This window comes from Monodon monoceros, unplaced genomic scaffold (assembly GCF_005190385.1).
Source record: "Monodon monoceros isolate NGI ecotype Baffin Bay Population unplaced genomic scaffold, NGI_Narwhal_1 Super_Scaffold_18, whole genome shotgun sequence".
Taxonomy (NCBI): Eukaryota; Metazoa; Chordata; class Mammalia; order Artiodactyla; family Monodontidae; genus Monodon; species Monodon monoceros.
This window is the reverse complement of record NW_021703774.1, coordinates 168,832,473-168,847,424: the sequence shown is the minus strand read 5'-3', so window position 1 is coordinate 168,847,424 and position 14,952 is coordinate 168,832,473. Positions and strand designations below refer to the sequence as shown.

At 58.7% G+C, this 14,952-nt stretch overlaps 1 protein-coding gene across 7 annotated transcripts; it reads left to right on the top strand.

Moving 5' to 3' along the window:
* The first annotated feature begins 2,050 nt into the window (after nt 1-2,050).
* CLCNKA (chloride voltage-gated channel Ka) lies at nt 2,051-14,756 on the top strand. 7 transcript variants are annotated; one of them, XM_029229142.1, is made up of 20 exons: nt 2,051-2,140; nt 2,739-2,845; nt 3,504-3,632; nt 4,383-4,511; nt 5,480-5,619; nt 5,962-6,039; nt 6,132-6,210; nt 6,744-6,869; nt 7,235-7,319; nt 7,430-7,531; nt 8,078-8,162; nt 8,422-8,595; nt 9,060-9,129; nt 9,299-9,409; nt 9,773-9,986; nt 10,858-10,991; nt 12,639-12,727; nt 12,875-12,958; nt 13,719-13,805; nt 14,285-14,756. In XM_029229142.1, the coding sequence occupies exons 2-20, from the start codon at nt 2,746-2,748 to the stop codon at nt 14,330-14,332; spliced, it is 2,064 nt and encodes a 687-aa protein (XP_029084975.1). In that variant the 5' UTR covers nt 2,051-2,140; nt 2,739-2,745; the 3' UTR covers nt 14,333-14,756. The 7 variants fall into 7 exon arrangements, 5 of the variants coding, with proteins under 5 accessions (XP_029084975.1, XP_029084978.1, XP_029084979.1 ...); XM_029229145.1 differs by having other exon boundaries at nt 2,064-2,140; nt 12,878-12,958; XM_029229146.1 differs by lacking the exons at nt 2,051-2,140; nt 2,739-2,845; nt 3,504-3,632 and having other exon boundaries at nt 3,738-4,511; nt 9,818-9,986.
* The last annotated feature ends 196 nt before the right edge of the window (nt 14,757-14,952 follow it).

The window sequence follows — 14,952 nt, the reverse complement described above, 5'->3', positions numbered from 1 at the left end:
CTCATCACTCAGCAGGTATCTACTGAACACCTGCTATGTGCCGGGCACCGTTGAGGCTCTGGGGGACTCGTGATGAACGAGGCAGAGATAGGGCCCTGCCGCCATGGCTCTCAGGCTCCCCTCATTGGACAGAAGAGGAAACTGAGGCTCCGAGTGGTGAAGGACCCATTAGGGATGGGGGAGCTGCTCGGGCATCAAGCTCTCACCCTTCGCTGCTTGATGCGGGAGAGGGAGAAGCTGGGGGCTGGCATGAGGGGGAAATGGCTTTGGGAGGGACTTGCCACCAGCACCATGTCCCTTTGCTTCCCTCTTCCCAGTTTCCTGATGCTCACAGGGCCGGAGGTGAGGGTGTGGACGTGCGGTGCTGGCTGGCTGGCCGATGCCGGCTATGAGTTGGAGCCAGCAGCTGCCCGAGACCAGAGACGGGTTTGGGATGTCAACAGGGCGGCCAGTTATCCTGTTACTGTACACAGGTTGGGGCAGCCGAGGCAACGGTGGGCCCAGGTCCACGCAGAGCAGCAAGCCTCCACCCCACCGCTCACAACACACACATGCTCCTAGTTGGGATTAACTTGGCTGACATCTAGGGGCAGAGGATGGCTCAGGGCCTCAGGATTTTAACAAGTCATTGAAGGGCCATCATGATTTTCAGAAAGGGGGCTTTGTCTGGAAGAGCGGCGGGGGCGGGGGGGGGGGGGGTGGGGGGAGGGGCGGGTGTTATCCCAGATCTCTTGCCCAAATCTTCTAAAAGTGGTATCAGGCACAAATCCTCTGCTTTGTGCCCAAACCCTTGCCCTGAAGGCTTAAGCCACAGGTGCTGGAGGAGCTCTGGGAAGAGGGAGAGCCACAGAATCGAAGTCTGGGTTCAGCCTCTGCTTTGTGACCTTAGATGAGTGACTGCACCTCTCTGATCCTCCATTATTATCTGCAAAATGGTGATGCTGTGCCTGACCCACAAGGGTGCTGGGAGGATGGACTGGGTTCCAGACCTAGTGTGCATGTTCTTGCATTCCGCTGGGGTGGGACAGGGTCTGTGGCATTTACGTAGAAGCCCCAAGCAGAGCCACTGCCCATTGGGTGCTGTGGTTTGAGGTAGTCTTCTCAGACTGGAGGGTCTAGACATGAGGATCTAGCCCAATTCCCTTCCCCCGCTCCAGCTCGTCGGCCCCCTCCCCAGCTCTGAGCAAGGCAGTTCTTCAAGGCAGGACCTCGGAGAGGTGTGAAGCCTTTGGAGTCAGGCAAACCTGGATGGAACTTTTGACTTTGTGCCTCAGCCTCTGTGACCCCGGGCAAGCAAGCAGCCTCAATTCTCCGAAACTCCGTTTCTTTATTTAAATATTTATTTATTACTTATTCATTTATTTTGGCTGGGCCGTGTCTTAGTTGTGGCACTCAGAATCTTTGTTGTGGCACGCGGGATCTTTAGTTGCAACGTGCGGACTTCTTAGTTGCGTAATGCACGCGGGATCTACTTCCGTGACCAGGGATCAAACCCTGGCCTCCTGCACTGGGAGCGTGGAGTCTTACCCACTGGACCACCAGGGAAGTTCTGAAACTCCATTTCTTTAAAATGGCCTAACACTGCCCACCTCACTGGGTTTCTCTGAGCACTCACTGATTTGGAAGAGGGTTGAGCACAGTGCCTGGCATATAGCAAAGGTGCAGTAATAATAACACCCCTTCCCTATGGGTCCTTCTCCTCTTCCTTCTCTGCTCTTTCAAACCCCTCCCATGCCCAGCTCTGAGAACCCAGAGCCCTGACCTTCAGCCCCTGCAGATGACCCCTCACCATCCTGCTGTGTCATGAGCTTCCCCCTCCCAGGCCCTTTGTACCCCAGCCGGTAGCTGGGTTGGGTGCCACCCGCCTCTGTGTGGCTCTGGTAGGTTGGGGAGCCCCTGCCCCTCGTCCCTCCTGGCTGCTCTGGCCTGCACCATTCAGCTGGCCAGGGCAGTTCCAGTTGGTTTGTCAAGGACATTCTTAATGGCCAGGGTAAACCCCGGCGGGGTGGGGCGGGGAGGAGGGGGGGCCAGGATGTTGATTGGTGGAACACACACCTGTCCAGGTGCACCTGAGCTGCAAGCAAAGGAGTCTCTGTCAGAGGAGGGCTGGCTGGGGCCACAGCAGAGCGGACTGACAAAGGTGAGGGGCCGCCGGGTGCAGAGCTGGGGCAGGGACTTGGATGGAACCTGCCAGGACCAGGGCAGGCAGGGCAGGAGCAGGAAGCTGGGGGGCAGGGAGCCAGCACCTCCTTAGGACCCTCACGGCTTCTCCTTCTGGGCCTGGGGTTTTCCTGACTCTGGCCTGAGCCGAGGGGTTGGAGGCTCCGGGATGGGCATGGGGAGTCAGAGTGGTCCATGGGGACCCCACAGTGAGACAGTGACTCCCCTGGGCAAGGAGACTGCTCTGAGCAGTGGGAGCAGACAAGCGTCCAGGGAGGGTAGGAGTGGCAGCCACAGGATGGGGAAGGGGGCTCTGAGCCTGGGGTCCGGCCTTGATCAACCTGCTGCTGGACATGTAGGGGACAGCTAGGAACCGCTGCCCTCATCCTAACCTTTAACACACACACTCGCACCCTCGGGGTCACCCCCTCAGGAATGAAGGCACACCAGACCCACGTTCCCTCCAAAAATGCCACCTTTCCCTGCTATCTCGGAAGTAGATATTGGAAGGGCCCAGTGGCTGGGTAAGGGCGTTGGAGCAGCTCACCAAGGGTCCGTCTGCCTGTCCACTCTCTCAGGGGCCTGATGGAGGAGCTGGTAGGGCTTCGTGAGGGCTCCTCGGGGAATCCTGTGACACTTCAGGAGCTATGGGGCCCGTGTCCCCGCATCCGCCGAGGCATCCGAGGTGACAGCTAGGTTCCCTTCCGCTCCCTGTCGAAAACCCCTCGGGACATCACCCTCCCCGGGTCCGCCTCCCCACCCACCTTGGAGCCCAAGAGCTGCCCCCATCCTGGGCGGCAGGGAGGGTGGGGATCTCTCTGCCAGTCTGTGGGACAGATGTGCTAGAGGTCTGCTCTCTGCCTTTTGGGAACGCAGCCCCCAGGCCTGATCACTCCGCCAGGGACCTTGCTAGGGGCCCAGTGGGTGCTCTCTGGCCTGACACCAGGACAGCCCCACCGGTCCTCGGACAACAGCGCAGTCTCTCTAGACTCTCGTGTCCTCTAAGCTATGTCCCCTGCGGAGATGCTGGAGAAAGTGTAGTTTCCAGCTCTCCCTCCACACCCTGCCCCCTCTGTCATTCTTCCATAAGTACCTCAGGAAGGGGCAGGGGTGGGGAGGGCGGGTAGGTCAAAGCCTCCCTCCTGGCGGGGCCAATAGGCCTGGCACCCACCGTGCTGCCACCTTCACTTGCACAAATCCTGCTGTCTCTCACGTGAGGCAGAGCCCCCTCCCATCTTCCCTGGATTCGACCACCTGGCCCCAGCCCCACACAGCCCCTGCCTCCCGCCCCCGCCCCGTGCCCTCACTGGGCCCTGGGCTACCACCCGATGCCCCTGCCCCAGGTGGCCTCATGTGGTTGAAGCAGAAGCTGTTCCGCATGGGTGAGGACTGGTACTTCCTGATGACCCTCGGGGTGCTCATGGCCCTGATCAGCTACACCATGAGCTTCACTGTCGGCCGTGTGGTCCGAGGTAACCCCTCCCTGGCACGCACGCCTGCTCTGGACCCGGGGCTTTCGAGCACGCTTTCGGGATGCCAGATGGGCCGCCAGGTGCAGCGGGGGTGGGGGAGGGCTCTGGGTGGGGAGGAGGCCTGGGTCTGGTCCTGGCTTTGCTCTTGACTTGCTGTGTGACCCTGGGCAGGCTCCTGCCCCTCTCTGGGCCTCAGTCTCCTCATCTGCCCAATGAGTGAAAGACCAAATAGTCCTTCTTCCTCTGAGCTCTATGCCCACCGCTTCCTGCCGCCCCTGCTCCCTTCTCCTCTCTCCTTGCTCTCAGCTCAGTAACTGTGAGGGAGAACACTTGTCTAGACCACCAGGCATAGAACATTCTCTCCCCATGCTTCGGCAGGCTGTCTCCACCCTGAGGTCTCCCTGGAAGAGGGGGCGCGGGGCAGGAAGGGTCTAACACACCTTCTCTGGGAGGCTTGCTCAGGTGGCATTACGAGGACCTGCCATGCACCAGACCTCATCTGAGAGCCCATTTGATAGATGGGGAAACAGAGGCTCAGAGATGTTGAATGGCTTGCAAAAGGTCACTCAGCTAGGGAGTGGCAACACTGGGATGTGATCCAGGGTCCTACTCTTGCCTCCTCTTGGGGATCTGCCACTTACTGGGTGGTCCTGGGCCACCGCCCTCTGAGCCTCCATTTCCTGGCCAGCAAGTGGGCATCTGAGGGCTGCAGAGCCCGTGGATGGCTCCCTGACTCCCAGCTGTCCCCAGCACACAAGTGGCTGTACCGGGAGATTGGGGACAGCCACCTACTCCGGTATCTCTCCTGGACCGTGTACCCTGTGGCCCTGGTCTCCTTCTCCTCAGGCTTTTCCCAGAGCATCACGCCCTTCTCGGGAGGTAAGCCCATTGCCACACCATTCACCTGTTCGCCTTGCTCCACAGTGCCCACTGCCCAAAGCCTTTTCCTGTCCTTCGGGGCTCCTGATGGGGGGAGGCAGGAAACAGTAACCCCACTTCACAGCCAGAGAAGCCAGGCTCAGAAGAGTTGTGTAAGTTGCCTGAAGTCACACAGTGAGAAGGACAGATCTTTTTTTTTAAATAAATTTATTTATTTATTTATTTTTGGCTGTGTTGGGTCTTCGTTGCTGCATGCGGGCTTTCTCTAGTTGCGGTGAGCGGGGGCTACTCTTCGTTGCGGTGCTCGGGCTTCTCATTGTCGTGGCTTCTCTTGTTGCGGAACATGGGCTCTAGGCACGCAGGCTTCAGTAGTTGTGGCACGTGGGCTCAGTAGTTGTGGCACACGGGCTTAGTTGCTCCGCGGCATGTGGGATCTTCCCGGACCAGGGCTCGAACCCGTGTCCCTTGCATTGGCAGGCGGATTCTTAACCACTGCGCCACCAGGGAAGCCCCAGAAGGACAGATCTTGCTTGACTCGGGTCACTGTTGGCTCTGCTCCCTTTTTGAAGGCTCCTCTGGGCCGGCACCATGGCTCCCCAGAGAGGGGCTCACGGAGGGGCGCATCTCTTCCAGGCCTCTCAGCTCTGCTTTCAGCTCCAGGCCAGCCGCACAGGGGAGCTGCAGGGATGCATCTGGGTGGCCTGAGATTCTCTCCTAGGTTCCCCCCATCCTGCAACAGCTGACTGGCAGGACCAGCTGGAAGAATGTAGGCAATTCACATCCCCTCTCTGACCCGCAGCTCCCTCGTCTGCAACATGAGTTTAGGAATCCTAAACTCACAGGGTTTAGGAGAGCTGATGGAGGTCATGACGTGAAGCCCTGTGCAGGGTAAAGCGATAAGGGTTTACCTAGATATTGTCCCTCCTCTTCCTCCCTACCCCCACCCCGTCCATCCATCCCCTGCCAAGGTTCTGGAATTCCGGAGCTGAAGACCATCCTGTCGGGCGTGGTCTTGGAGGACTACCTGGATATCAAGAACTTCGGGGCCAAGGTGGTGGGCCTCACCTGCACCCTGGCCACGGGCAGCACCATCTTCCTGGGCAAAGTGGTATGGACGGGCATGAGAGCACCCCACCCCGTCCCACCTGGCCCTCCTGTCCCCTCTGCCTTTTCTCCATCCCCACCGAAGCTAGGTCAGGGGGAACTCAGGCCAGGGCCTGCCTTCGCAGGGCTCAGTCTTGGGGAGGAGACAGGCCAGGTCCCCAGAGTATGACAAAGGAACTGGGGAGACGGAGGCATAGGGAGTAGGTGGGGCAGCCGAGCTGTCTCTGGATGAGGCTCCCTCTACTCCCCAACCCTGGGCCCGGAGCGGGAGGAAGGAGAGGAGCAAGGGCCCCGGCTCCCCCCAAGGGGCGGACCCTGTGCCCTGTGCGCACACCTCCTCTGGCAGGGCCCCTTCGTGCACCTGTCTGTGATGATCGCTGCCTACCTGGGCCGCCTGCGCACCAAGGCCATTGGGGAGTCTGAGGTAAGGGGCTCATGGGCACCCCCTCCTTGGAGGAAACAGACGGAGGGGAGGGCGGGGGCTGACTCTCAGCGCGGGACTCCGGATCCCCCCAGAACAAGAGCAAGCAAAACGAAATGCTGGTGGCGGCAGCAGCAGTGGGCGTGGCCACAGTGTTCGCAGCGCCCTTCAGCGGTGAGGCCCTCCCCCTGCACCCCAGGCTCCCACCCCCGACCCCCCAGTCCCTCCCCTGGCGGACTGACCAGCTCGCTCCTCCGCGCAGTGGAGGAACCCGCAGGGAGGATGGCGGCTAATCCGGTCTTGGTTGTTACTTCAGTCTTACCGGGAGGGCAGAGCCGCCCCAGGGTGGGGGTGGGCGTCGAGATGCTTCACGGTCACATTAGACAGACTTGGGTTTGAAACTCAGCTCGCCTTGCGTGACCCTGGGCCGGTGAGTTCAGTCCTCAGCCTCATCTCCTCATCTGTAAAATGGGGATTGTAATCGTCCCCACCCCAAAGGCTGCTGTAAGGTTTGAGATGGCCGAGAGGAGCGCCTACAAGCCTGTTCCCTGGGCAGGGGGCTCCCGCCCTGCCCTCCTCTCCCCTCAGCTCAGGACCAAAGAGAAGGGGTGGCCCTGTCTGTTCGGGCTGTGGGAGAGCAGGACGGGAGTGGTCAGGGCGCTGGGATGGGCGTGGTGGTGTCTGTCGAAGCTCAGTGTTGCCCCCAGGCGTCCTGTTCAGCATCGAGGTCATGTCCTCCCACTTCTCGGTCTGGGATTACTGGAGGGGCTTCTTCGCTGCCACCTGTGGGGCCTTCATGTTCCGCCTCCTGGCTGTCTTCAACAGCGAGCAGGGTGAGCCCCGCCCTAGACCCTGCCCCCTGCCCCGCCTTCCCTCCCTCCTCCCTCCTCCCCCCTCCCCTCCCTTCTCCCCTCTCTCTTCCCTTTTCCCTCCTCCTCCCCTTCCTCTCCCTCCTCCCTCCTTTCTCCTCTCCTCTTCTTCCTCTCCGCTCCCCTCCTTCTACAAGTATGGAAACGAATTGACCTGGATTGGGCATGAAGGATGGGAGCCCCGAGGGTAGAAGGGGGAGGCAGGGCCAGGGAAAGAGTATTTGGGGGCAGGACGTGGCAGCACCTCCACTCCTGCCTGTTAATTCTGAGCCTTCGGTTTGGCTGGGGTAGGAGTGTGGTCCCTGATCCCCACTCCCCTCCTTTCCCAGAGACCATCACCTCCCTCTACAAGACCAGTTTCCGGGTAGACGTCCCCTTTGACCTGCCAGAGATCTTCTTTTTTGTGGCGCTGGGGTGAGTGGATGCCTCTAGCCCCTCAAGAGCCCAACTGGGGGCCTCCCCCAGCCTGAACTGCTGCCCTCGGTTCTGGCGAGGGGCTCTGGACTCCCCTCCCCTCCCTGCAGGGCCAGCTGTGGCATCCTGAGCTGTGCTTACCTTTTCTGTCAGCGAACGTTCCTCGGCTTTGTCAAGACCAATCGGGTCCTCTCCAAACTGCTGGCCACCAGGTGCGCTCTGAATGGGGGCCAGGGACCCCCCAGGGTGATGCCCCTAGACTCTCCTGAGCCTTATATAGAGATCCCCACCCCTCACTAATACCCCTGTCCAGGTCCCCATAGTAACTGCTCCCCCACTTACTAGGCTCCCAACCCCAATATTTGAGCCCTCCCTCCCTCACTAACCTCCCTCCCCCTCACTGAACCCCTACTTCCCCGTGGAGCCCCTGGCCCCTTACTGAGCCCCATCTCCTTCCCAACCTTGTCTGCCCCCTGGCGTTGGCATTTCAGAATCAGCCCTCCTCCACCTTGGCCGGTCCTGCCCTGGTCCCACCTGCCTGGCGGGCAGCCCGCCTGTGTCCCAAGCTCTCCTATCAGCCCCGACCCCTGCTTACCCGAGCGGTGTGGGGCTGACCCCCACCCGTCCCCTGCTCCTGTGCCTCTTTCTCCTGTCCCTGCCTCAGCGTCAGCCAGCAGGGTGGCGGCCCGCTCCGTGGGGTGGGGGTAGGGGAAGAGGACGGCTGGCACTGGAGCTGGCCCTCCGCCCCCACCCCACAGCAAGCCTCTGTATTCCGCTCTGGCGGCCTTGGTTCTCGCCTCCATCACCTATCCCCCTGGCGTGGGCCGCTTCATGGCTTCTCGGGTAAGGGGTGCTGAGCTGGGGTGGCCAGAGGGGGGAATGCCCAGTCGTTGTCCAACTTGTGCCCATCATCTCAATCCCCACAACACCTATAAGGGGATGGCTGTGCAGCTCCAAGAGGGCCAGAGCCCTTCCCAAGGTCTCCCCCCAATAGGAAGTGGCAGACGAGGATTTGAGGCAGGGTCAGGCAGTTGGGGGGATGGGGGTGGCAGGGACTGCTGCCCGGCCCTCACGCAGAACTCCAAGCTGCCCCCTTCTCCAGCTGTCCATGAGGGAGCATCTGGACTCACTGTTCGACAATAACTCGTGGGCGCTGATGACCCGGAACTCGTCCCCACCCTGGCCCTCGGAGCCCGACCCACAGAACCTATGGTTCGAATGGTACCACCCGCAGTTCACCATCTTTGGGACCCTCGCCTTCTTCCTGGTTATGAAGGTGGGCTCCCGGGGCCCCCAGGGATGTGCGCAGAGCTGAGGCCAGCCTTGGGTGGGATGGGGTACCTCCCCATAGCATGTACATAGCACAGGGCCTAGGCCTTCATGCAGACTCCCTGGCCTGACCTCTGCCCGCTGTGTGGTCCTGGGCAAGTTGCTTCAGCTCTCTGAGCCTCAGTTTCCTCATCTTTAAAATGGGCTAGTTACTGTGCTTACATCAAGGAAGGTTGAGAGGGAAGAAAGGAGAGTCCCTGGCACAGTGACAGGCACACAGTAGGCACTTTGCCAGAGTGGGGATCCTTCCCCTGGGCACACCTTCCCTCACACCAGATACTGGCAATGGGAGTGTGCCTGGGCATCCTCCTTCTCCCTGGGAAACCCCCCTGTCCCCTGTCTTGTTCCTCCCTTGCCTACTTTTGTCCAGCTGCCTCTAACCTCTGCCCCCTCGGTTCCCACCACCCACAGTTCTGGATGATAATTCTGGCCACCACAATCCCCATGCCCGCTGGGTACTTCATGCCCATATTTATCTTCGGTGAGTCTGGGGTGTTGAGGGTCTGAGAGACTCAGGGTTATCGGGTCAGGGCCATGGCTACTGGTCCACCCACCTCCCCAGGATGGTACTGAGGTTGATCCCCAGGGATGGAGGGCTGTGGGGACTGGGTCAGCCTGGCTCCCTGCCCTCACCCTAAATCTGCGACCAGGAGCTGCCATCGGGCGCCTCATAGGGGAGGCCCTCTCTGTTGCCTTCCCAGAGGGCATCGTGGCTGGAGGTGTCACCAACCCCATCATGCCTGGGGGGTATGCCCTGGCAGGTGAGTAAACCGGGTTCCCACTGGATGGGCAAACATCATGGGTCTGGGCTGGACCCGGAGAATCAGCCAGTAGTTCTGCAGGGCATGGGGAGGTCATTAGCCTCCCAATGAGCCCCACCCTTCCCTGAGCCCCTCCCCTTAGGCTCCATTACTTTTTCTAGCTCCTGTCTTGTCCCTGGTGCCCTTTCTTCCTTACTGCTCTTTCCCTCACCAAGCCCAGGCATAGGGCACTTCCAACAGTGGCCAATGTGTGGCCTCTGGACAATTCCCACCCCAGCCCATGGCCATAGTCACAGCAGCCTTGCCCTTTGCATGAAGCTGTCTCCTGGCCTGAGCCCCCCTCCCTGGCTCTGCCCCCTGCAGGGGCTGCGGCTTTCTCAGGGGCTGTGACCCACACCATCTCCACAGCATTGCTGGCCTTCGAGCTGACCGGCCAGATCGTGCACGCACTACCTGTGCTGATGGCGGTGGTGGCGGCCAACGCCATCGCCCAGAGCTGCCAGCCTTCCTTCTATGACGGCACCATCATTGTCAAGAAACTGCCATACCTTCCGTGGATCCGGTGCCGAAAAATCAGGTGAGCGGTGTCTGCTCAGGCTGGCTGACTGAGGTGATGGTGTCTGGGTGGGCTGACCTTGGACATGGGTGAGCGTGGGAGGGGCCGACACATGGCTGCTCCCTAGTCTCCATTCTCTCCAGCTCCCTGTGTGACCTTGGGGGAGTCCTTGGCCTCAGTGTCTTACTGGTCATCAGTCGGTCTCCACAACAGTAGGACAGATATTGCCCATTTGTCAGAAAGTGGGGCTCAGAGAGGTGCCATGTCTTGCTCCAGGTCACACAGAGAGTCAGCACCAGCTCTGGGAGGTCCCACCCCTCCCCCTGCTCCTGCTCTGCTGTCCTCACTGGGGCGTTGGGAGCTGGAGGTGGGACTGGAACACTGCAATGGAAACGAGCTTTGAGGTCCTGACTCAACCAGACAGGGCCGAGCAGCCTCTGTCCCCAGAGAAGCAGGACTAAGAGGCTCTGAGAGCCCTGGGTCCAAGGCCCAGCTCCAAACATGTGCAAGTTGCCCCCTTCTCCAGACTCAGTTTCCCCATCTGTTAAATGGGGGTGGTTACTCCCGTGATTTTCAAACTTTAAAGCTCTTTTTTCCCTTTATGCCATAAAACTTTTCTTCAAATGAAATTCTCCAGCGACGGCTTCTGAATAAAACAGGTCAAAGTAGAGCTGGTCTAGGGGGGAGATAGGGGTCCAGAGGGCATAGGCCAGCTGGTCCCCAGGTTCCTCCCTCCCTACCTTGGGGTGCTAGGAGCTGTTCATCCCAGGAATCTCTTAGACCCTGCCCACGCTGAAGAACTGGCAAAACTCCTCCCGGCTCGCCCCAGCTTGTCCAGGGGTCTGGATAACCCCCCACCCCAGGACCTGATGGGAGCATCCCTCTGCCCCAGCTCTCACCATGTAATTGTGGAGCACTTCATGAACTGTACCATCACCACGCTGGCCAAGGACACACCGCAGGAGGAGGTGGTCAAGGTCGTGACCTCCACAGACACTGCCGAGTACCCCCTGGTGGAGAGCACAGGTGCCCGACAGGAAGGGGGAGCACGAATGGGGAGGAGGCATTCCCTCTACCTTCCTCTTGGACCTGGGAGGGTCAGGCCCAGGAATGGGTAAGCAGGGCATTGTACCTATCAGGCACCTGGATCCAAAACCGGGCTCTGCAACTGTGTGACCTTGGGCAAGTCACTTCACCTCTCTGAGCCTCAGTTTCCTCATTGGTAAAATGGAGGTAATAGCCATCCTACTTGCGGAGCAGGGGTAGGATGATGGGAACACTACTAGGGCCTCCCAGAAGGCTCCTTCCCTCAGTCTCCCCTTCAGGCATTCCCCAACTGAGTCACCTCCCTCAACCCTGTTGCCATGGGAAAGATATCCTTTTAGAGAAAAATGAGTGGGGGCCCTTGTTAAAAGACACATAAGCTGAATTTTGGGAGAGGACCTAGCTAGAGCATCATTTCCCTCTAGGACAAGTACAGTATGAGTGGGAAAGATAAGCTGGGGGGTAGGGAGGGGACAGCCATGCCCCACTCAGGGCCACTGTCAGCCCATATGTCCCCTTTGTGCAAATGAAACAAAATGCACACTTGGCAAACATAGCACAGCTGGATTTTGATCCCCACTTGTCCTTTGGGCAGGTATCTTGTGCAGTGAGCAACCTGCACAACCGTATGGGTCATCCCCATACCTACCCCAAGAGGCATAAAGCTATTTATGAGCAGCAGAACTGTAGTAAATCCCTTAAGCTCTATGAACTGCAGTTGCCACATCTGGAAAATAGGGAGGACAGAGTTGCCAGAGGTTCTCATCCCAAAGGCCAGGCCCTTCTCCCCACCCAAATTGGGACACCTATAACATTATCCCACAGAACACGCCAAATATCACACTTGAAAATACCTGCACATGGGTGACCCCTCAAGAAGCTTCACCCCCCTGCTAGAACAAGACAAACTCCACTTCTACCCTTAGAGCCACAGGAAGCAAAGAGTTCCCAACCAGCACAGGCCCAGCCTGTGGGACCCTGCTGCTCATCCAAGAAATAGCTTTAATTGTTTTTGTTTTTAAACAGGGAGCCTTTGTATGTCCAGTTGTAAAGTTTTTATTTTACTGGACAAAAATCAAAAATATCAGGCTGTCCCTCAAAACTAAATACCTGCAGACTCCAGTGATACCCTGGAGTGAGGCTTGCCAAGCCTCCAGCACACAGGAGGACCTCAGAACATGGTGGCCTTCCAGGTTCATGCCTTCACTGGGCTGAGCCAGTGCAACTTCCTATGGGAAATGAGGGACAAAGCCCACCCCTGACGCACAGACAGTTTCATGCAGGTGTCCCAGACCTGCTTCTGCCTTGAGGCCCTGCCAGGTGGGGCATTTTGGGGTGGGCAGGTTACCTCCCGGCCCCCTGGCAGCCTTACTTGGCCACCCTCAGCTACCACTCCTCCACGTCAGAAGCTGAGTGACCTTGGGCAAGACAACTAACCTCTCTGTGCCTCTGAGCCTCGGTTTCCTCTTCTGTAAAATGGGTGATAATAGTTCCTGACCCATAGGTGCTGTATGTTCCCGAGAGTCATGAGAACACCCAGCATAGTTCTTGGCACATCGTAGCAGTCCAGTAAACGTAAGTTCCTTTTTCATAATGTGGCTTTTTTCCTCTCCCTCTCCACTTGTCCAGAGTCTCAGATACTGGTGGGCACCGTGCAAAGGGCACACCTAGTGCAGGCCCTCCAGGCTGAGCCACCCTCCTGGGTTCCAGGACACCAGGTGAGTGCTCATATGAGGTGTCAGTAGAGGATGGGGAGTCAGCAGGGTTGTGAGGGGAGTGGCCAGCTGATAGCCTGTGGTTTGAGAGGGGCTGCCTGGGGAAGGGGGAGCTGTCCCAGGCCCCCATAACCCTTCCCCCATCCCCAGCAGTGTCTGCAGGACATCTTGGCTGGGGGCTGCCCTGTGGAACCAGTGACCCTGAAGCTGTCCCCGGAGACCTCCCTGCACCAGGTAATGGGGAAAATTTGCGCTGTGGGCAGACAGGGGCCCTGGGATAGAGGGGAAGAGCCTGAGAGGGAAACTTGGCTCCAGCTTCCCGGACATGCTATGTGGCTCTCTGTTCCTCCTGGGCCTGCTTCCTCACCTGTGGAACGGGCATGCAGTTCCCGCCCTGTCTGTCTCTCAGTTCCAGGGCTGTTGGGATGATGCAGAGACTAGGGAAGAGGGATAGCTTGGGAACCAGAAGATTCTGGATGGAAAGAAACAGTGGTTAAAAATATGTCTTTTCATCAAGGCACACATGGGTTTCAATTTCAGGTCTACCACATTCTGCCTGTGTGATCTTGGGCAAAGTACTTAATCACTCTGAATGCTGATCCCCTCCCCCCTGCAAGCACAGAGCCTGGCACATGGGTCATGGAGGGACAGAAGCAGGTTGGGGACCTAAGGGTGGCCCCAGCCCCTCTGTGCCAGTGGATGATGCCGGCTGGTGCTGAAAAACGTGTCCTTTCCACTAGTCCCTTGTGTGGACTCTGGGGACCCCTGGTGGTCACATTGGACATTGCAGGCCCAGGTCTTGGTCTCCCACCCACCATCACAGCTGTCCAGCCCTCCCAGGCTCAGAAACAAGGTGGGGTGGGCACCACTGGGACAGAGCCTGGCCCGGGCCTTCACCTCTGCTCAAAGCTGCCAAGCTAGGAAGAAACTGAAGCCAGAGGGTTCGGGTGGGTGCCACCTATCCTCCAGTGTTTCCTAACCGCCCCCCCTGCAGGCACACAACCTCTTCGAGCTGTTGAACCTTCAGTCCCTCTTCGTGACGTCTCAGGGCAGAGCTGTGGGCTTCGTGTCTTGGGTGGAGGTACCATGGTTCCGAGGGTGGAGCAAAGGGGAGGAGCCATGTTCAAACAGGCTGGGGAGGTGGGGGGCACCAAAATTCTGCCATCAAATTTGGAGGGGCCTTGGGACTTCCCTGGTGGTCCCGTGGTTAAGATTCTGCTCTTCCACTGCAGGGGGCGTGGGTTCGATCCCTGGTCGGGGAACTAAGATCTCACATGTCGCACAGCATGGCCAAAAAAAAAAAAAACTTGGAGGGGCCTCATGGAATTCTGATGAGCCTCACTTCCTGGCCCAGAGTAGCCAGCCACGTGGTCCAGCTACCTCTACCTTATTTTGTGGCCAGCCCTGCCATTCTCTGGGCCTCAATGACCTGATCTATGCAATAGGGAGGCACTGGCTCTAAAGTTCACTCCAGAATCAACCCTTAGGGGAGTCAAACTATACTGGCGCACCCCACTTGCAATCTCCTCTACATCCTCCCCACTCTGTTCTCTGTTCTAGTTGAAGAAAGCAATTTCCAACCTGACAAACCCTCCGGCCCCAAAGTGAGCCAGCCTGGCAAGATGAAACAGGGCCCCTCAGCTGCCCTGGTGAAGGAGATGGGGCAGAGACCCTGCCTCTCCCCCCCCGCCATCATAACGCACCCCTCCCCTCCAGCCCAGCTCGACTCCTCGGCGAAGTAGGCAGCTAAGCTAGCACTGAAGAGGCCCCATAGTCACCACGTCCTATTCTCCATGAAACAAGTGCTACCTGCCTTGAAGGACAAATCCCCCTCTGGACAGAACTCAGAATGCAAGACAGCAGAAAACCAGCATATGGTGGGTGCTCCATGAAAGAATCAAATTCACGAAAGAAGACATTGGGATATTCTGTCGCCAAGGGCACGCAGAGATGCCCTCTGAGGGTTGTATGACTCCCAACCGGAGGCTCCTGAGAAAAAATAAAGCTGATTGCCAGAGCCGTCTGTCCCTCATCTCAGCATCCATGGTGTTATCTTGCCACCTCAGCAAGGCCACATTCGCCAGCCCTGAGTGAGCTCTTGGGGCTCCCTGGCGGTCATGTGGGCCTTTGCAGGCCTGGGGCCTGGTTTCCCACGCCTCCTCATGTCCCCCTTCCTGGCAGGGAGTTATGAAAGCAGGTTCCCACCAGGTCTTATGGTGCCTGTCGTC